General features: G+C 49.5%; 1 protein-coding gene across 5 annotated transcripts in view; it reads left to right on the top strand.

Moving 5' to 3' along the window:
• The window catches only part of PRKAR1B (protein kinase cAMP-dependent type I regulatory subunit beta), a 180,833-nt gene that overhangs the window by 18,512 nt on the left and 138,711 nt on the right, over positions 1-23,610 (top strand). The window contains exon 1 of one of the 5 annotated variants that reach the window (XM_025378441.1): positions 19,199-19,472. The exons of the other annotated variants lie outside the window; for them this stretch is intronic. Coding sequence (XP_025234226.1) covers positions 19,461-19,472 — 12 coding nt within the window. The 5' untranslated portion in view covers positions 19,199-19,460. Of the gene's footprint in view, positions 1-19,198; positions 19,473-23,610 lie in introns of those variants that run through there. 5 annotated transcript variants of the gene reach the window in all.

The raw sequence follows: 23,610 nt of genomic DNA, 5'->3' as shown, positions 1-23,610 counted from the left end.
ATTCGACCTTGTCTCTCAAAAATATTTAAAAAGTTTGCTGGGTGTGGTGGCGTCTGCCTGTGGTCCCAGCTACCCAGAGGCTGAGGTGGGAGGATCACTTGAGCCCAGGAGTTTGAGGCTGTGGTGAACCACGATCATATCACCGCACTCCAGCCTGGGCAACAGAGCGAAACCCTGTCTCAGAAATACATACACACACACATGCATATGCACACATGCATACATACATACGTGGATACATACGTACATAAGTCTTAGTTGCAGTCACATTATAGATGCAATTTATATTTCATCTTTTTCATTTTTTATCTTTTGTTTAAAGACTTCACTTTAAGTGACTGCATAATATTCTGTGGAAAAGATATACTAAAGTTTTTCAACCTTTCCCCCATGAGTGAATGGACAATTTAGTTCTTTCCTTTTTTTTTTTTAGTATTAAATATTGGGGCCGGCGGGTGCGGTGGCTCATGCCTGTAATCCCAGCACTTTGGGAGGCTGAGGCAGGTGGATCACTTGAGGTCAGGAGTTTGAGACCAGTCTGACCAACGTGGTGAAACCCTGTCTCTACTAAAAATACAAAAATTAGCTGGGCGTGGTGGCGCAGGCCTGTAACCCCAGCTACTCAGGAGGCTGAGGCAGGACGATTGCTTGAACCTGGGAGGTGGAGGTTGCAGTGAGCTGAGATCATGCCACTGCAGTCCAGCCTGGGTGACAGAGTGAGACTGTCTCAAAAAAAAAAAAAAAAGAAAGAAAGAAAGAAAGAAAAAATTGGGGCCGGCGGGCGCAGTGGCTCATGCCTATAATCCCCACACTTTGGGAGGCCCAGGAGGGGGGATCACTTGAGCCCAGGAGTTGGAGACCAGCCTGGCCAACATGGTGAAACCCCATCTCTACTAAAAATACAAATATTAGCCGGGTGTGGTGGTGCATGCCTGTAATCCCAGCTACTTGGGAGGCTGAGGCAGAAGAATCATTTGACCGGGGAGGCGGAGGTGCAGTGAGCTGACTGGGACACTGCACTGCAGTCTGGGCGACAGAGCGAGACTGTGTCTCAGAAATAAATAAATTTTTAAAAAAAGTATATGGGAGGATGTGTGTAGGTTACATGCAAATACAACAGCATTTTATATCAGGGACTTCAGCATCCATGGGTTCTAGTATCCTTAGAGATTCTAGAACCATCTCCCATGGATACCAGGGGATGACTGTACCACACACCAGGCATCTTAAACAACAGAAACATCTCCTCCCACAGTTCTAGAGGCTGAAGTCTGAGATCAAGGTGTGGTGGGATGGCTCCTTCTGGGTCCGTGCGGGAGAAGGTTCTGTGTCTCCCCAACTCTGGGTGGTGCTGGTGATCTTGGGTGGTCCAGGCTGGAAGTCTGAGATCAAGGTGTGGCGGGATGGCTCCTTCGGGGTCTGTGTGGGAGAAAGTTCTGGGTCTCCCCAGCTCTGGGTGGTGCTGGCGATCTTGGGTGGTCCAGGCTGGAAGTCTGAAATGAAGGTGTGGCGGGATGGCTCCTTCGGGGTCCGTGCGGGAGAAGGTTCTGGGTCTCCCCCGCTCCGGGTGGTGCTGGCGATCTTGAGTGGTCCAGGCTGGCAGACGCATCACGGGTCCCTGCCTTTATCTTCGCGTGGCGTTCTGCCCCCTGTCAGTGTCTGTGTCCAGATCTCCCCTTTTCACAGGGACACCAGTCATCCTGGACCAAGGCCACACCAATGACCTCTTGTAACTTCATCACCTCCGTCAAGACCCAGCCTCCAAATAAAGTCAACTTCTGAGGTCTTGAGGTTAGGACTCCAGAGCGTCTATTTTTGGGGACACGATTCACTGATCCCAGCGGCCTTCTTGGGCGTGGGCAGGGCAGTTTTTCTCAGGCCTTCCTCCAACAGCAAGCCATTGCTGAGTGAAAATAGCAGGTTGCAAGATAGGATCTGTGGTACAGTTCCATTTTTGTCGAAAGTGATGCCAACGATAATGTGTTATATGCAAAGAAAAAAGTCTGAGGGGCGTCCACCAAAATGTTGATAAGAGTGGCGTCTCAGGGCACGATTACGGGTGATTTTTGTTTCTGTGTTCTGCAGTAGCCGATAGGACCTTTGGGGAGCTTTCGTGAAGTCTTTGAAGTCGCGTGCGTGTTCTACGTGTGGGTGTGTTTAACTGGGAAGAATGCCCCTCAGCTTGCGATGGGAGCTGAGATCCCCAAATATAAACCACCCAACAGGGCCCTAAAATTCCGTGGAGACTCATTTTCTGCTGTGTTTTCTGGACCAGTGAGGTGCTGTGGAATGTTTGCAATAGAACCAGGAAGTGTGCCTCTGGGTAGGGCAGCAGCCCTGGTGGAGAGGGGGCAAGGTCTGGGCCACTCCCTCAAGGCCAGCCAGGGCTGAGTGGCGGGCAGAAGCCTCTGATGGAGGGTTTTTCTCCACTTGTATCCCAAGCAGGGTGCATGTTCGTGAGGCTTTCATAAAGCACCTCGGATAAAGTCACACAGGCCGGCAGGGGTGACCCAACTCTCGGAGTGCCATCCGGGCTGGGCCTCTGTTGCTCTGGCCTTCATGAGTGAGTTTTTCTGTGGTGGAGACTTAAGCAGACAAAATACTCCTTATTTGGGCCAGGTGCGATGGCTCATGCCTGTAATCCCAGCACTTTGGGAGGCTGAGGCAGACAGATCATGAGGTCAGGAGATCGAGGCCATTCTGGTTAACACAGTGAAACCCCGTCTCTACTTAAAAAAAAAAAACAACTATTGCTGGGTGTGGCGGCGTGCGCCTGTAGTCCCAGCTACTTGGGAGGCTGAGGCAGGAGAATCACTTGAACCCAGGAGGTGGAGGTTTCAGTGAGCCCAGATTGTGCCACTGCACTCTAGCATGGGTGACAGAGCGAGACCCCATCTCAAAAAAAAAAAAAAAAAAAAAAAAATTCTTATTTGGTGGCAAAACACAGTGTGGGAGTTTCCCGAGCAAGATGTGATCTTTCCGAAGATTATCCAAAATAACGCCGTCAATCTTCTTTTTTGAGACAGGGTCTGGCTCTGTTGTCCAGGCTGGAGTACAGTGGCATGATTTCAGCTCACTGCAACCTCCACCTCTCAGGCTCAAGCCATCCTCCCACCTCAGCCTCCCGAGTAGCTGGGACTACAGGTGCCCGCCACCATGCCTGGCTAATTTTTGTGTTTTTTGTAGAGATAGAGTTTCTCCATGTTGCCCAGGCTGGTCTTGAACTCCTGAGCTCAAGCGATCCTCCCTGCTCAGCTTCCCGAAGTGCCGGGGTTATAGATGTAAGCCACCGTGCCTGGCTCATCTGTTTTTCTTTCTCTTTCTTTCTTTTTCCCTTTCCTTCCTTCCTTCCTTCCTTCCTTCCTTCCTTCCTTCCTTCCTTCCTTCCTTCTCCTTCCTTCCTTCCTTTTCCTTCCTTCCTTCCTTCCTTCCCTTCCTTCCCTTTCTTCCCTTCCTTGCCTTCCTTTTCTTCCTTTCCTTTCTTTCTTTTTTTGTTTTTGACGGAGTTTTACTCTTATTGCCCAGGCTGGAGAGCAGTGGCACGATCTCAGCTTAGTGCAACCTCTGCCTCCTGGGTTCAAGCAATTCTCCTGCCTCAGCCTCCTGAGTAGCTGGGATTACAGGCATGTGCCACCACGCCTGGCTAATTTTGTATTTTCAGTAGAGACGGGGTTTCACCATGTTGGTCAGGCTGGTCTCGAACTCCTGACCTCAGGTGATCCACCTGCATTGGCCTCCCAATGTGTTGGGATTAGAGACGCGAGCCACAGCGCCCGCCTCATCTGTGTTTTTCTGCATGAGCAGGTCCTGCATTTTTATTGCTGGCAGTGTCCTGTTGCATAGATGGATTGCAGCTTGTCTGTCCTGTGCCCTGTCTAGGAACACTTGGATTCTTTCCAGTTTTTGCCGACTACAAATAAAGCTGCTATAAATATTCGTCTTACAGGTTTTTAATGTGGAAGAAGGTTTTTATTTCCCTTGAGTAAATATTTAGTAGTGAGATTCCTGGGTCATAGGGTAAGTGTATGTTTATAAGAAACTGCCAAACTGTTTTCCAGGATGTCTGTCCTATCTTGTGTTCCAAGCAGCCATGATTCTTGTTCCTCAGTATCGGCAGCCTTTGATACTGTCAGTTTTAGAAAACGTTTAGCCATTCTAATAGGTATATGGTGGCACCTAAAGTGGATTTTTTTTTTTTTTATGGAGTCTTGCTCTGTCACCCAGGCTGGAGGGCAATGGCATGATCTCGGTTTACTGCAGCCTCTGCCTCCTGGGGTCAGGTGATTTTCAAGTGATTTTCCTGCCTCAGGCTCCCGAGTAGCTGGGTTTATAGGCATGTGCCACCACGCCCGGCTAATTTTTGTATTTTTAGTAGAGATGGGGTTTCACCATGTTGGCCAGGTTGGTCTTGAACTCCTGGGCTCAGCTGCTCCACCCGCCTGGGCCTCCCAAAGTGCTGGGATTACAGGCATGAGCCACCGCGCCTGGCCCTAAAGTGGTTTTATTTTACATTTCCTGATGACTAAAGTTCTTGAGGATGTTTTCATACGCTTATTTTCCACTCAGATATCTTCTTTGGTGAAGTGTCTGTTCATGTATTTTGTCCATGTTTCTTATTAGGTTGTCTGTTTTCTTACTACTGAGTTTCAAAATTTTGTATAAACTGTCAGATATTTAATTTACAAAATATTTTCTTCTAGTGTGAGGCTTGTTTATTTTTTTATTTATTCTGAGGCAGAGTCTTGCTTTGTTGACCAGGCTGGAGTGCAGTGGCGCGATCTTAGCTCACTGCAACCTGCGCCTCCTGGGTTCAAGTGATTCTCCTGCCTCAGCCTCCCGAGTAGCTGGGATTGCAGGCATCATGCCTGGCTAATTTTTGTATTTTTGGTAGGGACGGGATTTCCCCATGTTGCCCAGGCTGGTCTTGAACTCTTGACCTCAAGTGATCCACCCACCTCGGCCTCCCAAAGTGCTGGGATTACAGGCGTGAGCCACTGCACCCGAGCACAGTTTGCATATTTCAAGGAATTATTCCATTTCACTTAAGTTGTTAAATTTATGAATATAGAGTAATATTACCTCATCCTATTAATGTCTGTACTGTTTGTATTATTTCATTCCTGAGATGTTAATTTCTGGCTTTTCTTTTTTGCTTGATCAGTCTGACTAAAAGTTTATCAATTTTACTGATCTTTTCAAAGAGTTAGATTTTAATTTCATAGATTTTCTCTATTTTTGTTTAGATTTTGTTGGTTTCTCTTATTTTTATTATTTCATTTCTTCTGCAGTCTTTGGGTTTTATCTATTCTTAAAATTTCTTAAGGTGAAATTTTAGATGATTAAGGCTTTTGTCTGATAGAAATATATAATGCTACAGATTTTTCTCTAAAGCATTGTTCTAGCTATATTTCACAGATCTTGATATGCTGTATTTTCTATTTAGCCCAAAATATTTTCTGTTTTCCCTTGAGATTTCCTCTTTGGTTCCTCTTATTTAGAAATTTGTTGTCTAATTTCCAAATATTTGGGGATTTTTTTTTTGATATCTCTCTTTTGTTTATTTCTGGTTTAATTTCATTGTGGTCAGGGAACATACCTTGTGTGATTTTGAATCTTTATTTGGTTAGGGTGTGGTTTATGGTTGATCATATGCTTTATCTTGGTGAATGTCACATGTGCCCTTGGAAACAATGTGTGCTGCTGTTGGGTGGTGTGTTCTGGAAATGTCAGGTGGTGTGTTCTGGAACTGTTGGATGGTGTGTTCTGGAAATGCTGGGTGGTGTGTTCTGGAAATGTTGGGTGGTGTGTTCTGGAAGTTGGGTGGTGTGTTCTGTAAATGTTGGGTGGTGTGTTCTGGAAATGTTGGGTGGTATGTTCTGGAAATATTGGGTGATGTGTTCTGTGAATGTTGCGTGGTGTGTTCTGTAAATGTTGGGTGGTGTGTTCTGGAAATGTTGGGTGGTGTGTTCTGGAAATGGTGGTGGTGTGTTCTGGAAATGTTGGGTGGTGCGTTCTGGAAATGTTGGGTGGTGTGTTCTGGAAATATTGGGTGTTGTGTTCTGGAACTGCTGGTGTGTTCTGTAAATGTTGGGTGGTGTGTTCTGTAAATGTTGGGTGGTGTGTTCTGGAAATATTGGGTGGTGTGTTCTGGAAATGTTGGTGGTGTGTTCTGGAAATGTTGGGTGGTGTGTTCTGGAACTGTTGGGTGGTGTGTTCTGGAAATGTTGGGTGGTGTTTTCTGGAAATGTTGGGTGGTGTGTTGTGGAAATATTGGGTGATGTGTTCTGTAAATGTTGGGTGGTGTGTTCTGTAGATGTTGGGTGGTGTGTTCTGGAAATGGTGGTGTGTTCTGGAGATGTTGGGTGGTGTGTTCTGGAAATGTTGGGTGTTGTGTTCTGGAAATATTGGGTGATGTGTTCTGGAACTGTTGGGCGGTGTGTTCTGGAAATGTTGGGCGCTGTGTTCTGGAAATGTTGGGTGGTGTGTTCTGGAACTGTTGGTGGTGTGTTCTGGAAATGTTGGGTGATGTGTTCTCGAAATGTTGGGTGGTGTGTTCTGGAAATGGTATGTTCTGGAAATGTTGGGTGGTGTGTTCTGGAAATGTTGGTGAAGTCTAGTTGTTTGAGGTGTTGTTCAGGTTAGAGTCTTTTGCATTCTTGCTGATTTTTTTGTTTTTTGAGGCAGAGTCTCGCTCTGTCACCCAGGCTGGAGTGCAGTGGCACGATCTCGGCTCACTCCCAAGCTCTGCCTCCTGGGTTCACGCCATTCTCCTGCCTCAGCCTCCCGAGTAGCTGGGACTACAGGCGACCGCCACCACACCTTGCTAAGTTTTTTGGTATTTTTAGTAGAGACGGGGTTTCACTGTGTTAGCTAGGATGGTCTTGATCTCCTGACCTTGTGGTCTGCCTGCCGTGGCCTCCCAAAGTGCTGGGATTACAGGCATGAGCCACCGCCCCTGGCCCATTCTTGCTGATTTTTTTTGGCCCCTTGTTATACCTACTACCAAAGAACACCATTGAAACTTCCAAATATAATTTGTCTGTTTCTTCTTTAATTCTGTCAGTTTTTGCTTTATGTGTTTTGGAGCTCTGTTATTAGTTGCATATACATTTGGGGTTGCTATGTTTTCATGGTGAATAAACCCTCTTATCATTATTCAATGTTTCTCTTTGTTCCTGGTAATTTTCATTGTTCTGAAGTCTGCTTTATCTGATATTAATACAGCCACATTATTAGGATTTGTGTGATTAATCTTTTCTATCCTCTTATTTTAGCTATATCAGTGAAGTGTGTGTCTTATAGATAGCATATACTTGGTTTTCATTTTTTATGCGATTTGACAGTTTCTGTCTTTTAGTTGGTATGTTTATTCACTTTAAAAAAGAAAATACTATTTGTTACTATATATGTAGCATATACAGTATATATAGCATAGTATATATTATGATGCGTCTTTTTTTTTTTTTTTTTTTTTTTTGAGACAAAGTCTTGCTCTTGGCCAGGCGCGGTGGCTCAAGCCTGTAATCCCAGCACTTTGGGAGGCCGAGATGGGCAGATCACGAGGTCAGGAGATCGAGACCATCCTGGCTAACATGGTGAAACCCCGTCTATACTAAAAAATACAAAAAACTAGCCGGGCGAGGTGGCGGGCGCCTGTAGTCCCAGCTACTCAGGAGGCTGAGGCAGGAGAATGGCAGGAACCCGGAAGGCGGAGCTTGCAGTGAGCTGAGATCTGGCCTCTGCACTCCAGCCTGGGCGACAGAGCGAGACTCCGTCTCAAAAAATAAAAAAAAATTAAAAAAATCTTGCTCTGTCGCCCAGGCTGGAGTGCAGTGGCATGAGCTCCACTCTCTGCAGACTCCACCTCCCAGGTTCACGCCATCCTTCTGCCTCCGTCTACCAAGTAGCTGGGACTACAGGTGCCTGCCACCACGCCTGGCTAATTTTTTGTTTTTTAGTAGAGATGGGGTTTCACTGTGTTAGCCAGGATGGTCTCGATCTCCTGACCTCGGGATCCGCCCACCTCAGCCTCCCAAAGTGCTGGGATTACGGATGTGAGCCACTGCACCCTGCCAATTTTTACTTTTAACACTTTCACATACTTTAAGTAATTTAAGAGGGGCAAATAGTCTAGAAGATGTACCTGGGTATTTACCATTTCTATCGCTCTTCTGTGGTTCCTGAATTGTTTTTCTTTCCCTCTGGGATCATTTCCCCCCCACCAGCCTGAAGAATTTGCTTTAGCATTCCTCTTAGAGCAGGATTGCTGGTGACGGATTCTTAGTTTCCTTCATCTGAGAATCTCTTTGGTTTATCTTCATTCCTGAAGGACAAGGACATGTTTGCAGATATAGGATTCCGAGTAGAGAGTGATTTTATTTCAGCAGTTTAAAGATGTCTTCCCATTGTTCTTTATGGTTTCTGATGGCAAATCAGCCTTTTGAATCCTCATTTGCTTTATTTTATATTTCTTTTCTCTGGCTTCTTTCATGATTTTTCCTGCGTATTTAGTTTCTCAGAGTTGAAGTACAATGTGTCTGAGTTTGATTTTCTTTGAGTTTCTCTTGTTTTCCTTTGATCTTGAATCTGAATATTTATACCTTTCAACGTTTGAGAAGTTTTCAACCATCATGTCTTCAAATATATCTTTCTGTACCAATCTCTTTTTCCTCTCCTTCAGGGACTCCAGTGACATAAATGTTAGATTTTTAAATATTTTCCCACAAGTCCCTGAGGCTCTGTTAAATCAATCCCTTTCCTTCCCTCCCCTCCCTTCCCTTCCCCTCCCCTCCCCTCCCTTCCCTTCCCTTCCCTTTCCGATAGAGTTGCACTCTCTCACCCAGGCCAGAGTGCAGTGGCGTGATCTCGGCTTACTGCAACCTCTGCCTCCTGGGTTTAGGCAATTCTCGTGCCTCAGCCTCCAGAGTAGCTGGGATTGCAGATGTGCGCCACCATGCCTGGCTAATTTTTGTATTTTGGTTAGAGATGGGGCTTAGCCATGTTGGCCAGGCTGGTCTCGAACTCCTGACCTGAGGTGATCCACCCGCCTCAGCCTCCCAAAGTGCTGGGATTACAGGCAAGAGCCACGATGCCTGGCTGACCCATCCTTTTGGTGGGATGATTTCTGTTGGTCGCTCTTCAAACTTACCAACTCTATCCTCTGTCATATCCATTCTGCAAATGATCCCATCTAGTGAATTTTAAATTTTCTGTTACTTTATTTTTCAGTTCTAAAATTTGTATTTATTTTTCAGTTCTAAATTTTTTATTTGGTAGTTCCTCCTCTTCCTACTCCTCCTCTTGTTCTCCTTCTCCTCCTTTCTTCTTCCTTTTTTCTTTTTAAATAAATTTGATTTCTTTGCTGATAATTCCCCCACCAATTCCAAGAGTATTCACCTTCACTTCATGGAAAATAGTTAAAATTGCTGCTTTAGAGTGTTAACCTGATAATCCCGTCATCTCTGGCATCTGGAGGTTGTCAGCCATGGATTGATTGTCTTTTCCTGTGAGAGCTGACCAGACTTTCCTAGTTCCTTTTTTTTAATTCTGTAATTTAAAGCTTTTAATTAAAAAGTAAACTTTAATGTCAAAAATGCAAACTTGGGGAAGACAGAAAAGATCACTCACAGGGCTGTCACTTCACACTTGGAAGGTTGCACGGTGGCCGGGCAGAGGCGCTCCTCATTCCCAGGCGGGGCGGCCGCGCAGAGGCGCTTCTCACTTTCCAGATGGGGTGGCAGCCAGGCAGAGGCGCTCTCCCCTAGTTCTTGATATATTGAATAATTTGTCAAGTAACTGGATTATATACTAGACATTTTCTATATTATGTTGTCAAACTTTGGGTCCTATTAAAATCTTATGGAGAATGTTGATATTTTTGTTTTAGCAGGAAATCAGTTGATGAGGTTCAGACTGCAAGTTCTCTCTCACCCTTGGTGGGTGACAATGCCAATACGAGTTCCATTTCCAAGCGTTTGAAGTGCTGCTTTGGCACACCCTTGTGTGGGTCGCTTGGGGGCTCGTCTGGGACTCGGACAATGTTTTGCTTGCAGCCCAGTCCTCAGCGCCTTTGTTATGGTTCTCTGTGTTCTGTGCCTATGAAACTTGGGGTTGACCCTCATACTTGTATCAGTTCATGGAATTCGGGGACCCCCATTTTGTCCTTTCTCCTCTGTGGGGTTTCTCTCACATTCTCCATCCAAGAGAGATCGTACCTCTGGCACACAAATCAAATATGCCTGTTTCTCTCCCTGCCACCCCTTTCCTAGCCCAAGCTACTGTCCTCTTGACTGAATGACTGCAGAAGCCTCTCTGCTTCCCATCGGGCCTCGTGCTCCATTTTCCACATCAGTCACAGCTGGAGCCATCTTCCAGAAACACAAATGGAACTGCATCCCCTTCTTAAAACCTTCCCAAACCTTCCCAATGCTCTCCTAACAAATCTAAGCTCCTTCCTGCCTCATGGGGTCTGGCGCCTGCCTGCCTTTCCACTGCAGCCCGTGGCCGCTCAAGGGCTCTGGCCAGCACTGTCCTGTCACCTGGCGCGTCCTCCCCACCCCTCCTGCAGCTGGCCGCTCTTCAACACTTGCTTTAGGGCCACGGCTGCTTCCTCAGAGAGCCTCTCACCACAATCCTGTCTTGGGTGAGCTCAGAGGAGGAGATCTAGGATTGAGCTCCAACCCCAAGTCCCAGCTCTGCAGGGAGGGAGGATCTTTAGTGTCCTCTGGCCCTCCCAGCTCACTACTTGGTGACCATGACAGTGTGTGATGGACTGAGGTGGTATCTGCCCACTCCTTCCTCCAGCTGTGCCCTCTGCCCTTCCTACCCAGGGTGTTCCTGCATTGGGAGGGGCCCCGACCATCAGCGTCTTCCTGCTTTGGGAGTCAGTGCCTCCCAACGCAGGAACACCGAGATACGGCACGTGGTGCTTTGCATACTTTATCTCATCAAATTCTCATGCAGGCCTGATCAGATGAGATGTTGACACTCCCATCTTACAGATGAGAAAATGGGTGCTGGAGAGAGAACGCCGGTTCCCCAGGGTCAGCCAGGGAGAGTCATGGAGCTGGACGCAAACCCAGGCATGCCTCTGAGGCCACACCCTTCCCACCTTGCCTGTGGGCCCTGGCCGCCTGCGCGTTGGGGCAGGGTGCCGGGTTCTCCCGGCGTTGGCTCTGATGGTGGATCCCCCGCCTTCTGCTTCTTTCTTGTCCTCCATCCTAGGAACTCAGGCTTCTCCGCCTTCGCACTACAAGGCTGGTGCCCCTGTGTGTGGCAGGCTGGAGCTGGGGTGCTGCCCTCCAGGAGGGAGAGGCTGAATCCCCAGCTGCTGCTGCTGTGTGGGGAGAGGTGGGGTGGGGGGGACAGCTGCAATGGTGGGTGAGGGAGTGAGTGCGTGCGCGTGTGTGCGTGAATGACATGTACACACGCTCGCCCAGATGCAGACACAGGCACACACAGGCAAGGATGTACTGTTGCCACCAAGGGGGAGGGTACGTGGAGTCGTGTGTGCACATACATTAAAACACATGCACTTACCCAGATGCATAGCTGTGCACACACCTGGACATACTCAGCTTACCCCGAGAGTGGTGGATGTAAGGGGTGTGTTTGCATGCACGTGTACACGCTCGCACACACACTTAACTAGATGTGTACACGCTCACACACATACTGACCTAGATATGTACACGTTCACACATATGTGCACACACTTACATGTACTTACCTAGATGTGCACACACTCACACACGTACCTATCTGGATGTGCACATGCTCACACATATGTACTTACCTGGATATGTACACACTCACACATGTACACACAAATACATAGATATGTACACATTCACACATGTGCGCACGCTCACACATGTACTTACCTAGATACACACACACTAACACATACTTAGATGTGCACACATCCACACACATACTTAGATGTGCACACACCCACACACACGTACTTACCTAGATACATGCACACTCACATGTACACACTCACACACACGTAGTTACCTAGATACACACATGTACTTACCTAGATACACACACGCGTAGTTACCTAGATACACACACACATGTACTTACCTGGTTACACACACGTATACGTACTGACCTCGATACACACACACACACACGTACTTACCTAGATGTGCACATGTGCACATGTACAGACGTGCTGTCTGCTTCTGAAGGTGAGCAGGGCCCTCGCCTGTGCTCACACCCTTCTGTGTACACTCTGCCTCACTGGGATTTGCATCTTCATCTTCTATTTTTATTTTATTAATTTTTAATTTTCTTAATTTTTTTTTTTTTTGAGACGGAGTCTCCCTCTGTCACCCAGGCTGGAGTGCAGTGGTGCGATCTCGGCTCACTGCAAGCTCTGCCTCCCAGGTTCACGCCATTCTCCTGCCTCAGCCTCCCTAGAAGCTGGGACTACAGGCGCCCACCACCACGCCCGGCTAATTTTTTTGTATTTTTAGTAGAGATGGGGTTTCACCGTGTTTGCCAGGATAGTCTCGATCTCCTGACCTCGTGATCTGCCCACCTTGGCCTCCCGAAGTGCTGGGATTACAGGCATGAGCCACCGTGCCCGGCCTAATTTTCTTAATTTTTTATAGAGATGAAGTCTCCCTATGTGGCCCAGGCTGGTCTCGAACTTCTGACCTCAAGTGATCTGCCTGCCTTGGCCTCCCAAAGTGCTGGGGTTACAGACATGAGCCACTGTGCCAGGCCCAGCCTGTTAATTTCTAATTCATTTCTTCTCTCCTCTCCTCCCCTCTCCTCCCCTCCCCTCCCCTCCCCTCCCCTGCCCTGCCCTCCTCTCCTCTCCTTTCCTCCTTTCCTTTCCTTTTTCTTTCCCTTTGTTTGCTGTACTCTCTGTGTGAGGCCTGGTACACAGTAGGTGCTCAGTAAATGAAGACCTTGCGTTTCTCTTCCAACCTTGCCACTGAATGGTTGGGTTCCCCTGAAGAAATCCTTTACCCTCTCTGGGCCTCGGTTTCTCCACCTCATGGCTGGGGATGATTTGCCCCTGCTCGGTGGGCTTATGGGCCCTGGCCTGGGGTTAGTACCATCTGACCCCTCTCCTGGAGACCCCTGGTCCTCAAATACAACTGGCCCTTGAGACTTAGGGTTTCCCAGAGTGCAGAGGGGCTGTCTTCGTGCTGCTCATAGAACTGCTCGGGGGAGGTGGTCCAGAAACACCACTCATGCCTGCCCGGCACGCAGCGGACAGCCCCATGGAAACCTAGACACCCTTCGTGGAAGGCATCAGACGGGGTGGACCAGCCGCCTCTCAGAAATGTTGAAGGCATCAGGCAGGGTGGACCAGCCGCCTCTCAGAAATGTCGAAGGCATCAGCCAGGGTGGACCAGCCACCTCTCAGAAATGTCGAAGGCATCAGCCAGGGTGGACCAGCCGCCTCTCAGAAATCCCTTTCGGTGGGAGGGGCAGGCTGCATCCCCGTGGGAGCGAGAACCGGGCTGCAGGCAGGAACGAGGAATTCCACTGCCGGTAAGCCCTGCGTGTAGGCTTCTCTCGGGAGGATAAACTTGGGTCCAAAAAAATCTCTTTAGATTCCATCTCCACCCCAGAATCCGCCCAAATATTTTCTTTTCCGGGCTGGATGTCTGTACTTCATCCCCCTGTGTGGGACGGGACAGGACCAGGATAATCCCCAGGGCCGGGCTACTCCATTCTGGGGCACATTCTGGCCACGGAGCTTTCTGGAAACCCTGTTCCCACAGTGTTGTTACAAAGATGTCTTGGCCTGGAAAAGCCTGTCCTGGCCCCACGACCTCGATCGTCCTGCAGCTCAGACAACGCATCAGTGTGAAAACAGAAGACAGGAAGTGGGGGCTGCAAAATGAGAGGCCTTCCCGGAATCCCAAGAGGGGAAGGGGAAGGGGAAGAACAGCCTGCCATGTGCACAGGCAGAGCCCGTGAGAGGTCACCCCTGCATGGTCCTGGGGAGGGTCTCTGCTCACCGCCCCCCTTTCTCCCAAGGCCTCCTGAAGCAGCCTGTGTGTTTGAAATGACATGTATCCTGCCTAGTCTGACTCCTCAGCTGCCAAGGATGGGAAGTCCCGTCGTGCCAGGACAGGTAGACAAGAGAATGGGACCCCAACCTCGTTCCTTGAAGTAAAGCAGCTTCTGGTTCCTGGGAAGGGAGAGCCCAGAGTCCTTGCCAGAGCCATGAGGCCCTGGGCCAGTCTCTCCTCTATGAAGTGAAGTACTTTCAGGCACGGATCTCAAAAGCTAAGTCCCACTGAGTCCGGGCACGGCGGCTCACCCCTGTCATCCCAGCACGTTGGGAGGCGGAGGCAGGTGGGTCACCTGAGGTCAGGAGTTCGAAACCAGCCTTGCCAACATGGTGAAACCCCATCTCTACTAAAAATACAAAAATTAGCCAGGCATGGTGGCGGGTGTCTGTAATCCTAGCTACTCAGGAGGCTGAGGCGGGAGAATTGCTTGAACCCAGGAGGCGGAGGTTGCAGTGTGCCAAGATCGTGCCATTGCACTCTAGCCTGGGCGACAAGAGTGAAACTCTGTCTTAAAAGAAAAAAAAGTTCCATTGGGGCTGGGTGTGGTGGCTCACACCTGTCATCCCAGCACTTTGGGAGGTTGAGACAGGAGGATCGCTTGAGAGCAGCCTGGGCAACATAGCAATACAACCTTTCTACAAATAATAAAACAAAAAATGTAGCCAGGCGTGGTGGTGGTGTATCTGTGGTCCCAGACAGTCAGGAGGCTGAGATGGGGGGATCGCTTGAGCCTGGGTGGTCAAGGCTGCAGTGAGCTATGATCACACCTCTATACTCCAGCCTGGGCAACAGAGGGAGACTCCGCCTCAAAAACAAAAACAAACAAAAAGTCCTATTGACACCACCAGTGACTGGCTAAGGTGGTGCTTCATCTGGTCACAATTTCTGTAGCCTGCTGACTGCGATGGGCTCTGTCTTGTGACCTCGCCCATCTTACTTGAAACTGTTTCTGCCTCCACTCTGGTCTCCGTCATGGAACACAAGGTCATCGTAATTCAGATGGCGCTTCCCACGTGTAGGCTTGGGAAGGCGGCATCACTGACCCCTTCCTGACTGGCACAGGGCTCTCTCTTAGATTCCACGCCCACCGCAGGCCCCACCCACATATTTTCTTTTCTGGGCTGGACGTCTGCACTTCATCCCCCTGTGTGGGATGGGACAGGACCAGGACAATCCCCAGGGCTGGGTTACTCGATTCTGGGACCCATTTTGGGCTGAGCTTGGCAGAGATCATCCTTCCTTTCTCGCTGGCCACCTCTGACCCCATGTCTTCAGCCCCAAGACCGTCCCTGTACCTGCCAATCACCGAGCTACTGTGAGTAGCTGAGTCTGTGGTCATGACAGTTTATATGGCATGAAGGCGTGGGGCTCTGACTTTGGTCCCGCCTATGTTTTTGTTCATTCGCTCATTCATTTCTCATTTTTTTGCCTGTTTTTTTTTTTTTTTTTTTTTTTTGTTTGAGACGGAGTCTCGCTCAGTCCCGCAGGCTGGAGTGCAGTGGTGCGATCTCGGCTCACCACAACTTCCACCTCCTGGGTTTAAGTAATTCTCCTGCCTCGGCCTCCCAAGTAGCTGGGATTACAGGCACCCGCCACCACGCCCAGCTAATTTTTATATTTTTAATAGAGATGGGGTTTCACCATGTTGGCCAGGCTGGTCTTGAACTCCTGACCTCAGGTGGTCCTCCCGCCTTGGCCTCCCAAAGTGCTGGGATTACAGGTGTGAGCTACCATGCCTGGCCCTTTGCCTGGTTCTTGAGTGCACCTGGCACTGTGTCTCTGAGATGGGGGTGGGTAATGAACTCGTGCAACACGTCATCTTGGGGCCATGTGATGTGAGCTCCCACAGAGGTCTGAGCAGAATACACTGGAGGTGGGTGGGGGAAGGGGACCCAAAGGCTTCCTGTGGAGGTGGCATTGAAACAGGCTTTGAAGTATATGTAGGAGTTCGCCAGGCACATCGCCTGGGGCCTGGGCATTAGGGGAAGGAGGCCCCTTGTCCCTCTCTCCTTGGTGAGCTACTCTGGCTCTGGGCTAGTCTCTTTGGGAATGGCTTTGTGGGATCTGTTGGAGCTGAGCATCCAGACAAGACCTCGTGTCTTGGTCCAGGGTCTAAACCCTGGAGCTTGTGTCTCGGTCCCAGGTCTGAACTCCAGTTCTCTGTGGGCCATTCCCGAGTCCGGGTCTCACTGGTTTTTTTGTTTGTTTGTTTGTTTTGTTTTGTTTTTTTGAGATGGAGTCTTGCTCTGTTGCCCAGGCTGGAGTGCAGTGGCACGATCTCAGGTCGCTGCAAGCTCCGCCTCCCGGGTTCACACCATTCTCCTGCTTCAGCCTCCCGAGTAGCTGGGACTACAGGCGCCCGCCACCTCGCCTGGCTAATATTTTTGTATTTTTAGTAGAGACGAGGTTTCACCGTGTTAGCCAGGACGGTATCCTGACCTCGTGATCTGCCTGCCTCAGCCTCCCAAAGTGCTGGGATTACAGGCATGAGCCACTGCACCCGGCCAAGTCTGGGTCTCACTGTTATCTCGAAGGCAGTACATCCCAAACCCAACGCATGTTGTCCATATTAAAAACAAAACCAAAAATGTAACATGAGTGTTGTGCGGGTGTGGGGGATGGGGAACCCTCGTGCACTGCTGTGGGGAATATGAGTTGGTGTAGCCACAGTGGAAGGAAGCTTGGCATTTCCTGGGAAAGTTAAACATGCGGATGACACAGTACCTGGCAGTGCCACTCCTAGGTACACACCCTGAAGAATTGAGAACAAGTCTTCAAACACATACCTCTACATGAGCGTTCAGAGCAGCACTGCATACAGGAGCCACGTTGTGAAAACCCCACATGTCCATCAGCTCACGAGGACAAACAATGTGGCCTCTCCATACAAGGGAAAGCTGCAGAAAGGAGTGAAGCACCTGACACGCGGCACAGCGCGGACGAACCCTGGCTACGTAATGCCAGTGAAATGAGCCAGACGCAAGAGGCCAAATGCACAATTCTGCTTCTGTGAAGTAGCTGGAACAGGCAGTTTCACAAAGACAGGAAGCCGATTCAGGGCTGTCAGGGGCTGGAGTAGGCGTCGGGGGGCAGCTGCTGAATGGCACAGCGTCTGCAGAGGTCCTGGATCTGGACGGAGGTGGTGGTTGCACAGCACGGTGAATGTGTCAACGCAGCTGAGTTGTGCACTTTAATATGGTTAATTGTTAACTTTAGGTTACATGACTTTTACCTCAATTAAAAAAACAAAAACAAAAACAAAAAAAACCCTGGCAGGACACACTGGCTCACGCCTGTAATCCCAGCACTTTGGGAGGCCAAGGCAGGAGGATCACTTGATATTGGGTTGGAGACCAGCTGGCCAACATGGGGAAACCCTGTCTCTACTAAAAATACAAAAATTAGCTGGGCGTGGTGGTGCGCACCTGTAGTCCCAGCTACTCAGGAGGCTGAGGCAGGAGAATCGCTCGAACCTAGGAGGCAGAGGTTGCAGTGAGCTGAGATTGCGCCATTGCACCCCAGCCTGGGCGACAGAACGAGACTCCATCTCGATTGAAAAAAAAAATCGGCTGGGCGCAGTGGCTCACACCTGTAATCCCAGCACTTTGGGAGCCCTAGGCAGGCAGATCACCTGAGGTCAGGAGATCGAGACCATCCTGGCTAAGATGGTGAAACCCCATCTCTACTGAAAATACAAAAAATTAGCCAGGCGTGGTGGTGGGCACCTGTGGTCCCAGCTACTCAGGAGGTGAGGCAGGAGAATGGCGTGAACCCGGGAGGCGGAGCTTGCAGTGAGCTGAGACCGCGCCACTGCACAAGACTCCGTCTCAAAAAAAAAAAAAAGAAAAAAAATTCCCACTCACCTGCTCAAACAAACTCTCTCTTCTCGCCCCCTCCAGCCTGCAGGGCGTCTGGGATGAAGCCCCGGGTTTTCCTACTATGGGGTTGAGAACCTACCTTTCCCTGTCCAGGGCTGTCCTGCCTCTTGCCCTCTCTCTGACTAAACCTGTGTTGAGTGCCCGAGTTGGCCTCCAGCTGTGTCCCTGCCTCCCCACCCTCCAGGAGGCAATGTGAACTGCCTAAAAATTACTCTGGTATGATGAGTGCAATTTTGCCTGCGGCTTCTGTTTTTCCCAGGTGACTGCAGAGCCTCAGTGTTGATGTAAACAATTTTCACCGTGGTTGCGGGGAGTGGTTGCGGCCGACCTCTCTCAACTCCCAGGCTTCAGGTTCCTGCCGACTCACTTCTACCTCTATTATTGCTACTATTTCTAGTAATTTCTACAAACAAAGGCCTGGAACCCCTCACTTGTGATGCACCTGCCATCTTCCTTCCTTCCTTCCTTCCTTCCTTCCTTCCTTCCTTCACCCCTCACTTGTGATGCACCTGCCATCTTCCTTCCTTCCTTCCTTCAGTCCGTCCGTCCGTCCGTCCGTCCTTTTGACAGAGCTTCACCCTTGTTGCCCAGGCACCTGCCATTTCCCTCCCTCCCTCCCTTCCTTCCTTCCTTCCCTCCTTCTTTCCTTCCTTCATTCCCTCCCTCCCTCCCTCCCTCTTTCCCTCCCTCCTTCCTTCCTTCTTTTTGACAGAGCTTTGTCCTTGTTGCCCAGGCTGGAGTGCAGTGGCGCTCTGTAACCTCTGCCTCCCGGGTTCAATAGATTCTCCTGCCTCAGCCTCCCAAGTTGTTGGGATTACAGGCGCCCACCACCACACGTGGCTAATTTTTGGTAGAGATAGGGTTTCATCATGTTGGTTGGGCTGGTCTTGCACTCCCAACCTCAGGTGATCTGCCTGCCTTGGCCTCCCAAAGTGCTGGGGTTACAGGCGTGAGCCACCGTGTCTGGCCCACCTGCCGTTTCTAGTGAGACCTCCTGGTTTGTGTAGAAGCAATGGATGCTGATGTGATGATTTCCCTGAGTGGGTCCTGTGCAGCCGATCCCCGAGGTCGATTAGAAGGACGTAAAGGTACGAGAACGTATTTGCAGCGTCTCACCCTTGATCTCTGTCTCCCAGTGATTCAGCCTGGGGATGGGTGTGAGCAAGGGACTTGCAGCTCCAGGAAGGCATCTATGCCATTCTGAGAGATTGTGAGATGGCCCATTGTCATGGTGACTGGAGAGGGATGAGGTGTTTACTTGGCAGGGAGTTCAGGGCACACGCTGTCCTCCGCAGGAGGTGATTGCTGGTGTCTGCAGAGCCCCCTGGGCCATCCCCACGGCCCCCTGGATTCCCCTCCCCGGCGTTTTGTCCGTGAGAGAACCACTCTTGACCGTGTGAGGTCACGGCGCTGGGCTTCCAACAGCTCCATGGAGACCTGGACGGAGGCCACGTGCCGTTCAGCACCTGGCAGGGTGTCTGCCCCACTTTGGGCTGTCCGAAAGGACTGCGTGTAGGCGGAGGGGCGTGTGGACATGGATCCACCGGTAATGCCCGGCTTTTGTCTTCGTTTGCTCTCCCTGCTTGGCTGGGGTGCGCTGGGGGGCCCTGGCTGCATCTTCGTCCCTGGGAGTGGAGGCCCTCCCTCTCCATCTAAGCTGCCCTCCTACACCCCTCCTGACCAGGCAGGGGATTTGGAATCTCACGGTTTTTAGAGGAGACATCTCGATTGATAGAGAGTTCCTGATTTTGGCCTGGCCGGGTTCCCCATCATCTGTGGGCTCATTTCATGGATGGAAACCCATTTCCATTGGCCGGTTTGAGTGGGTGTGGGACCCTTTGGGTTGGATTTGCAGTGGGCCACTGGGAAGGAGGGTTCCCAAGTGCAGGCTGACAGGAGCGTGGGGTGGCCGGCAGTGGAGACGCCAGCTGCCAGGCCCGGTGAGGAGGATGCAGTGGAGACTGGTCACCCTCAGAGCCGGCGCCCATTCAGTGTAGCTCCCAGGACTGCTGGGCGTTGCGTTATTTTACACTCAGGCCTCTGAGTGTCTGAGAGCACCAGCCCCTTCCTGAAGAGCCCCGTCTTCTGGCTGTGCAGCTGGTGGGGACATTGCTTCTGGGACTTGTTATTTATTTAGGTGGTTTTAGTGGTGTTTATGTCTGCATGGTGGCACACAATAGTTTACTTTTATTATGACATGGTTTCTTCCAATTTGTTTGTGTTGTGTTAACATTACAGCAACACGCACGAAGTTGAAGAAATTCCACGCTGATCCCAATAGCTCAGCACTTGAAATGTTTTTCTGTTGTTGTTGATGGCTTCTTATTTAACTTCTTTTTTTTCCAACCTTTATTTTAGGTTCGGGGGTACATGTGCAGGTTTGTCACATGGGGATGTTGTGTGACGCTGAGGTCTAGGATATGAATGACCCCACCACTCGGGTGACGCTGAGGTCTAGGATATGAATGACCCCACCACTTGGGTAGTGAGCATGGCACCCAACAGGTCATTTTTCAACTCTCACTCCCTTCCCCTCTTAGCTCTTGTTTTTGAGATAGAATCTCAGTCTGTCACCCAGGCTGGAGTGCAGTGGCACGACCTTAGCTTACTGCAACCTCTGCCTCCTGGGTTCAAGTGATTCTCCTGCCTCAGCCTCCCAAGTAGCTGGGATTACAAGAGCACAGCACCAGGCCTGGCTAATTTTTGTATTTTCAGTAGAGATGGGGTTTCACCATGTTGCCCAGGGTGGTCTCGAACTCCTGGCCTCAAGTGATCCTCCTGCCTTGGCCTCTCAAACTGCTGGGATTACAGGCGTGAGCCCACCAAGCCTGGCCTCCCTCCCTCAGCTCTTTAAAAAATGTGTTCTTGGCTGGGTGTGGTGGCTCACGCCTGTAATCCCAGCACTTTGGGAGGCCAAGGTGGATCACAAGGTCAGGAGATTGAGACCATCCTGGCTAACATGGTGAAAGCCACTCTCTACTAAAAATACAAAAAAATTAGCCAGATGTGGTGGTGGGCACTTATATTCCCAGCTACTCGGGAGGCTGAGGCAGGAGAATGGCATGAACCCAGGAGATGGAGCTTGCAGTGAGCTGAGATCGTGCCACTGCACTCCAGCCTGGGCAACAGCATGAGACTCTGTCTCAAAAAAAAAAAAAAAGGCTGGGCACGGTGGCTCAAGCCTGTAATCCCAGCACTTTGGGAGGCCGAAACGGGCGGATCACGAGGTCAGGAGATCGAGACCAACCTGGCTAACACGGTGAAACCCCGTCTCTACTAAAAAATACAAAAAAAAAAAAACCCCAAAAACTAGCCGGGCGAGGTGGTGGGCACCCGTAGTCCCAGCTACTCGGGAGGCTGAGGCAGGAGAATGGCGTAAACCCAGGAGGCGGAGCTTGCAGTGAGCTGAGATCCGGTCACTGCACTCCAGCCTGGGTGAAGAGTGTGAGACTCCGTCTCAAAAAAAAAAAAAAGTGTTCTCTTTGGGTTCTTTTTTATATGCAGGCTCTCCTCCCCATCCCCTCCTTATCCTCCCCATCTTTTTCTTTTGTTATGTGGTTGTAGTCAAAGCCTAGCTAAAATACCAAGTAAGAAAAGAAGGAAAGTGTTTACAATTTTGTTAATATATCTTGGGTTACTCTGTGATGTGAATTTAAAATTTTGTTTTCTTCAAAAATTGAAATAATTTTTTTGTTTATTATTATGTTTTTGGATTTGAGCATTTCCATTTGGCTTTGAAAACATTTTCCTTTTAGTTCTGTTCCAGTGTTCTCAATTTTGTCTTTTATTTCCTCAAACATATGGAGCCTAATTATTTTCAAGTCTTTGTCCATGAATTCCATGATCTGCTTCCCCTGGGGGCATCTCTTTGTATTGTCTGTTGCTTCTCTTGATTTTTGATCACATGATCTTGTCTCTTTGATCACTTGATCTTGTCTCTTTGGTTGCATGATCTTGTCTCTTTGATATTTATTTAACAAATACGTATTAAGCATTTACTGTACATAGGCACTGTTTTAAGCACCAGAGATTTAGCTGTGAATCAAGCCCAGGCAGTATCCTAGTGAAGGAGACAGACAATAACCATGGTTAAGATGCAAAGTACATCAGATACGTAACTGTGAGACCGCGGCCCCTACTGAGAGGACTGCAGAATGCTGGAGGGGAGGAGAGGTATGATGGGAGGGTTTTCCTGCACCAAGAAGGTCACATTTGAGTGGAGACTTAGGGAGGGAAGGGAGGAGGCCTGAGACATCAAGGAAGGCTGTCCTTGGCAGAGAATCACAAGTGGAAGGCGGGAGTGTGTTTCGTGTGGGAAGACAGCAGAGAGCCCTGGGGCAGGCGAGGGGAATGGGGCTGAGGGTGGATCACGCAGGGCCTTCCCGGTTGACATAAACAATTCTGTTTCAACTCAGATCAGAGGCCATTGGAGGGTTCTAGTGGGCAGGGGAGTGTGCAGTCTGTCTTACATTTTTTTTTTTTGTGATGGAGTCTCACTCTGTCACCCAGGCTGGAGTGCAGTGGCGCAATCTCGGCTCACTGCAACCTCCACCTCCCAGATCAAGTGATTCTTCTGTCTCAGCCCCCTGGGTAGCTGGGATTACAGGCACACACCACCACGTCCAGCTACTTTTTTGGTATTTTTCTAGTGGAGATGGGGTTTCTTTTTTTTTTCTTTTTTTTTTTGAGACAGAGTCTCGCTCTGTCACCCTGGCTGGAGTGCAGTGGTGTGATCTCAGCTCACTGCAAGCTCTGTCTCCCGGGTTCACGCCATTCTCCTGCTTCAGCCTCCCAAGTAGCCGGGACTACAGGTTCCTGCCACCAAGCCCGGCTAATTTTTTGTATTTTTAGTAAAGATGGAGTTTCACTGTGTTAGCCAGGATGGTCTCAATCTCCTGACCTCGTGATCCACCTGCCTCGGCCTCCCAAAGTGCTGAGATTACAGGCGTGAGCCACTGCACCCGGCTTTTTTTTTTTTTTTGAGGTGGAGTGTTTCTTTGTCACCCAGGCTGGAGTGCAATGGCATGATCTCGCCCCAATGCAACCACTGTTCCCCCCGGGTTCAGGTGATTCTCCTGCCTCAGCCTCCCGAGTAGCTGGGATTACAGGTGCCTGCCTGGCTAATTTTTGTATTTTTAGTAGAGATGGGGTTTCACCATGTTGGCCAGGCTGGCCTTATGACCTCAGGTGATCTCCTGCCCTCAGGTGATCTGCCTTCCTCGGCCTCCTAAGGTGCTGGGTTACAGGCGTGAGCCACCGCGCCGGGCCTGTGTTGTATTTTATGTGGCTAGCGTGTGTGTAGATTTACCCCCACACTTCCACGTTCTTTGGTTCATTTCTTCCAGCATTTCCAAGTTTCTCCCAGGGGTCATTTTCTTCCTGTCTGAGGTATAGCTCCTAGTGTTTTCCTGCCAGTGGGCCTACTGGGAATGGATTTTTCAGTGTGTTTGTCTGCAGTTGGCTATATTTCACCCTCATTTTTGAAGGCTGTTTTCACACTGGGTATAGAGTTCTAGGTTGACAGTTAGTGGATGAGGAGTAGAACCTCGATGCTATCTTTCTTGTCTTCTGATTTTTGTTATTTCCGTTGAAAAGTCAGCTGTCAGGTGTGTGATGCCCTTTTGGAGGTAATGTCTTTTTTTCTTTTCTTTTCTTTCTTTCTTTTTTTTTTTTTTTTTTTTGAG

Source organism: Theropithecus gelada, chromosome 3, assembly GCF_003255815.1.
Source record: "Theropithecus gelada isolate Dixy chromosome 3, Tgel_1.0, whole genome shotgun sequence".
In the NCBI taxonomy this organism is placed as follows: domain Eukaryota; kingdom Metazoa; phylum Chordata; class Mammalia; order Primates; family Cercopithecidae; genus Theropithecus; species Theropithecus gelada.
This window is presented reverse-complemented; position numbering and strand designations above follow the sequence as displayed.